Source organism: Crocuta crocuta, unplaced genomic scaffold (genome assembly GCF_008692635.1).
Source record: "Crocuta crocuta isolate KB4526 unplaced genomic scaffold, BGI_CrCroc_1.0 scaffold73, whole genome shotgun sequence".
NCBI classification, from domain to species: domain Eukaryota; kingdom Metazoa; phylum Chordata; class Mammalia; order Carnivora; family Hyaenidae; genus Crocuta; species Crocuta crocuta.
The window spans coordinates 320,290-324,855 of record NW_027529443.1 but is presented as its reverse complement, the minus strand read 5'-3'; the positions used below and the strand labels follow the sequence as shown (position 1 = coordinate 324,855).

Genomic DNA, 4,566 nt, shown 5'->3' with positions numbered 1-4,566 from the left:
TGAGATCACTACCTGAACTGAAGTCGGATATTTAACCGACTGAGCCACCCAAGCGTCCTAGTTCTGGGACAATTGGATCTCCATATGCAGACAAATGAAATCAGAACCCTGTCTCAAACATACATAAATATTAACTCAATATGAATCAAAGACCCAAAAGTGAGAGCTTTTAGCTATAAAACTTTTATAGTTCACACACACACTTTTATAAAGTTTGAGCTTGTAAGTTTAGAACTAGGTTGTGAACGTTATAAATATTGGTAACACTCCTAGGTAAAAACATAGACATAAATCTTCATGACCTTGAATTAGGAAATAGTTTCTTACATATGGATCTGCAAAGCACAAACAAAAGAAAAAAAAAAAGATAAATGAGATATTATCAAAATTAAAAACTTCTGTGATCTAAAGTGTGCCAGAAAGTAAAAGGACGATCCACACAATGAGAGAAATCTTGAAAATCACAGGAAACTTCTATTTAGAATACATAAAAAGCTTTTATTACCACTCAACAACAAAAAGTCAAACAGCCCGATTAAAAAATGGGCAAAGAACTTGAAGACATTTATCCAAAGATGATATACAAATGGCCAATAAGTACACAAAAAGATGCTCAACGTCATTTGCTGTTAGGGAAATGCAAATCATAACCAAATTCACACCCACAAGGATGGCTATAATAAAAAGATAGATAGTAACAGCTGTTGGTAAAGGTGTGGAGAAATTAGAACATTCATATCCTGTTGGTGGGAATGTAAAATGGTGCAGCGACTTTGGAAAACATTCTGACAGTTCCTCAAGTGGTAGATATGCAAACAAGAGAATTAAAAAACATGTCCACATAAAAACTTGTTCATAGGATGTTCATATGAATGTTCATAGCTACATTATTCACAATAGACAAACAACGGAAACCCAAATGTCCATCAATTGTGAATGGGTTAAAAAAAAGTATCTCCATACAATGGAATATTATTCGACAATAAAAAGGAATGAAGTACTGACAAATGCTACGGCATGGATGAACCTTGAAAACAGTGTGGTAAATGAAAGAGGCCAGTTACAAAAGAGACCATATATTGTATGATTCCATTTACATGAANGGTCACTTCCTGAGGCTGCCAACTTGGTCTAGTGTTGATAAGAGCAAGTCTAGAGACAGTAAAAGCATGGAAAGGAGGAACTGGTTCGCACCGACCTTTGGCTTCATTTTGGCTTATAAATTGGGAAGGTCCTAGTGGCTAGACTTTATAATCCAAAGTCAGTTCTTGAGTGTCCTTCTAAAAATATTCTAGGGGCGCCTGGGTGGCTCAGTCAGTTAAGCTTCCGACTTTGGCTCAGGTCGGGATCTCACGGCTCATGGATTTGAGCTTCACATCTGGTTCTGTGTTGACAGCTCAGAGCCTGGAGCCTTCTTTGGAATCTGTGTCTTCCTCTCTCTCTGCCCCTCCCCTGCTTGTGCTCTCTCTCTGTCTCAAAAATAAATAAACTTAATGGGAGTATGCTAACCACACTGCTTTGCACCTTAGTTTTTTCACTTGACATATTTTCAGAATATCTTTCAACAACATAAGTTAATAAGCCTCACTTTTTATTTTTTTATTTTTTTAAATATTTTTTTTTTAAATTTATTTCTAGGAGAGAGAGTGAGACAGCGTGAGCAGGGGAGGGTCAGAGAGAGAGGGAGACACAGACTCTGAAATAGGCTCCAGGCTCTGAGCTGGCAGTCAGCACAGAGCCCGACGTGGGGCTCGAACCCACGAACCGCGAGATCATGACCTAAGTGAAAGTTGGACGCTTAACCGACTAAGCCACCCAGGCGCCCCTAAGCCTCACTTTTTAAAAACAGCTGCATAATATATTTTAGAGTGGCTAGCTCTATTTAACTAGTCCTTTGCTAATGGACATTTAGGGTATTCCTGATTATCACAAATTTTGCTGCACCGAACATTCTTGTCTTCAACTTTGCCATGGAAATGGAAAAAGAAATCTGTGGTGTAAATTCTTTGACATCTGCTTGCCAAGTGAAGGGTATATGCATTTTAACTTTTCAATAAACATGACCAAATCATCTTCCCAAAAAATTATACCAATTTACACTAAATGGTATAATTTAGTATATGGGGTTTCATTTTTTTGTCTTTAAAAAATTACTTTAAAAAGTTGTGTAGTCTTCCAGAATATGGATAGAACTGTAATTTAAAAGCCTATCCTGTCCCCACTGATCTGAATAATCATATTTACCATAAACTAAATTCTCAGAAATAGGGCTGTTTCTAAATTGTTCCCACTCCGTTGGCTGATTTATTCTTGTGCCAATAACAACCTGTTTTAACTTCAGTGCTTTGGTGTTTATCTAGTATGTCAAATACATCACCTCCATTGGTTCTTACAAATGTATTACAGCAGTTTTGGGCTTTCAGGTTGTGTTAATAAATCTTTTTGGATGATAATGAATCTAAGGATTTGACTAGGGAGAATGTCTTTCCATGCAGGTACATGGTATGTCTCCATTTAGTTCGGTCTTAAAACCTTTAGGACCTTCAGTGATACCATTTTCTTCACATAGGTTTTGCAGATTTCTTGTGAGGTTTATTCTTTTGTAGTTTATGGGTTTTGTTTGTCCCTCAGGTAGTTTTTCTAATTTGTTACTGCGGTATACAGGAAATATACTAATTTAGGATCTCAGTGTATTATCTGTAAAAGGACAGAACTAGTCAGTAAGAGGTTTCCATGATGAAATAACTGTGGGCTAAACAAAGCTCAATAGATGTTCATTGGAGGACTTATCTATGACACTAATACACTCTTGATCACCAACAGTCCCCAAGAAGTCCACAGGGAATTCCCTGTACTTCCTTGACCAGGGAACCCTTTGTCAAAAGACATTCTGAAAACATATGTTGGGAAACAATGCATCCAAAGACCCTTCTAGTTTCTGATCTGTCCATCCAGGGGTCTCCACTGAACCTTACCTAATGTCCAAACTCCCACTCCCTTTCCCCCAACCAAAACACAGAAGACAACCCGATGTCAAAGTGAATGCTTTAATGACTGTTACTCAGAGAGAGACACGCATCTCTCAACAGCTGCTGCCCGCCTCCATCGTCCCCAGCTCTCTTTGTTGGCAAGGAGAGCTATCTGCCTGGGGGGGTAGGGATCTGGAGTCTAAAGCGTGAGCTGGGGCAAAGAGAGGTTCAGGAGGCACCCTGTGAAACCTGGGCTCCTGGGAGTGAGGTGGAGGGGGCATGGGCTTCAAGCTGGTCCCTCCTCAGGCATTCCTAGCAAAGCCACCAGGGGCTCAAGGGGCGTGGGGGTCCCGATGGGAACAGGGTGGGTACGCTCGTGCTTGCGCAGGTCGCTGGCACTCAAGAAGGCCTTGGGGCAGTGGGGGCAGGTGTAGGGGCGCACAGAGCTGTGGGTGCGGCTGTGCTTGCGCAGCCCAGCCCGGTCAGAGAAGCTCTTGCCGCACTGGGTGCAGGGAAAGGGCCGGAGCTCTGGGTGCGAGCGCTCGTGCCGTCGCAGCAACGTCAGCGTGGAGAACGTCTCCTTGCACTCCCGGCACACAAACTGCGGTGGCTTCTCATCAACCTCCTCACCTCCCACGTCGCCTGCCCTTGCCAAGGGACCAGGAACCTCCCCAACCCCAGCATCTTGGCACTCCACATGTTCCACTGTCATGCCCACCACTTGCCACTGCGTGGCCATCACACCACCTGATTCGGGGGGCAGCCCTAGCAGCCCTGCTGGAGGGTCCCCTAGGCCCGCACCTGCTGCTGGGGCCGCTGAGCCCTCGCCTGCCACGCTGACAGGCAGTGCCAGCCCCACCACCAGCTCCTGTTGTGGGGGAGCCCCCGCAGCCTCACTGCTCCGATGGGTCCGCTCATGCTTCCTCAGGCTTGACGATACCACGAAGGACTTTCCACAGGCGTTACAGTGGAAGGGGCGCTCACCTGAGTGTACCCGGCTGTGCTTAGTAAGGCTGGCTCGCTCAGCGAAGGCTCGTCCACACTCCTCACAGCGGAAGGGCCGCTGGCCTGAGTGCACCAACGCGTGGCGCTTGAGGTCCCAAGACGCCACGAACGTCTTGTCACACTGCAGGCACTTGAACGGCCGGTCGCCTGTGTGCACCCGCCTGTGCATGGCCAGGTCTGCGGGCTGCCGAAAGTCCTTGCCGCACTTCTCGCAGCGATAAGGCTTTACCCCCTCGTGCGCCCGCTGGTGGCGCCGGAAGCTCGAGGGGTCGGAGAACATGCGGCCGCAACGCGGGCACAGGAAGGGCTTCTCGCCGGAGTGGGTGCGCTCATGGCTCTGGTAGGAGCTGAGCTGCGTGAAGCCCTTGCCACAGGCTGGGCAGCGATAGGGCTTCTGTGCCGCATGGATCCGCTGGTGGCACGTGAGCGAGGAGGAGCGGGAGAAGCTCTTCCCACACTCTGAGCAGAGGAAGGGGCGCTCACCCGTGTGGGACCTGTGGAGTGTGGAGGACGGGTCAGGAAGGTGGCAGATCCCTCACCTGACTACTGCTGCCTGTCTGCAGTGACTTAGGGGCTCCTAAATCCACGGGAC

The 4,566-nt window shown here is 46.4% G+C and overlaps 1 protein-coding gene across 2 annotated transcripts in view; it reads right to left on the bottom strand.

Annotated features, from left to right (window-relative positions):
* Positions 1 to 1,767: 1,767 nt before the first annotated feature.
* ZNF668 (zinc finger protein 668) overlaps positions 1,768 to 4,566 on the bottom strand; it is a 13,307-nt gene continuing 10,508 nt past the window's right edge. For both annotated transcript variants that reach the window (XM_077760318.1, XM_077760319.1), the window contains exon 3: positions 1,768 to 4,468. In XM_077760318.1, the coding sequence (XP_077616444.1) occupies positions 3,256 to 4,468 (1,213 nt within the window). In that variant the 3' untranslated portion in view covers positions 1,768 to 3,255. The remainder of the gene's footprint in view (positions 4,469 to 4,566) is intronic.